Below are 387 nucleotides of genomic sequence, written 5' to 3'. Positions count from 1 at the left end.
TAGTGTGTTAAATCCTTCAATGTATATTCATTCATCATGTGATGAAAAAGGCGGCTTAAAAAAGGACTTAAATCTTAAAAAATTATGATGATAGTAACAAAATATCCTATTGCGATTCCTTTATATGTCAAACTCTATATCAAAAAGAAGAGGAGGAGGATCTAAAAATATATAAATAGAGAAAGAGGGAAAAAAAATCGACAATAGAATGAATAAGTGTTACCTGAGTTACCAGATGGGCGCCGGCTGACCATCCTGAGAGCACGACGCACCCGCTGCCACGCCCTTTGGCCAGCCTGCACGCCCACCCCACGGCCGCCCGCACTTCCTCCACAATCTCTTCAAAAACACTAGTAAAAGGAACCAACAACACGTAGACTACCTAAC

At 41.1% G+C, this 387-nt stretch overlaps 1 protein-coding gene across 1 annotated transcript in view; it reads right to left on the bottom strand.

Annotated features, from left to right (window-relative positions):
* LOC119588476 (kynurenine formamidase-like) overlaps positions 1-345 on the bottom strand; it is a gene marked incomplete at both ends in the record, with an annotated part of 7,191 nt that extends 6,846 nt beyond the window's left edge. The window contains 1 exon segment of the mRNA XM_037937125.1: positions 224-345. Within this exon segment, the coding sequence (XP_037793053.1) occupies positions 224-345 (122 nt within the window).
* Between the last annotated feature and the right edge of the window lie 42 nt (positions 346-387).

Source organism: Penaeus monodon, chromosome 24, assembly GCF_015228065.2.
Source record: "Penaeus monodon isolate SGIC_2016 chromosome 24, NSTDA_Pmon_1, whole genome shotgun sequence".
Taxonomy (NCBI): Eukaryota; Metazoa; Arthropoda; class Malacostraca; order Decapoda; family Penaeidae; genus Penaeus; species Penaeus monodon.
The sequence above is the reverse complement of the archived record's forward strand: the minus strand, read 5'-3'. Positions and strand labels throughout refer to the sequence as shown.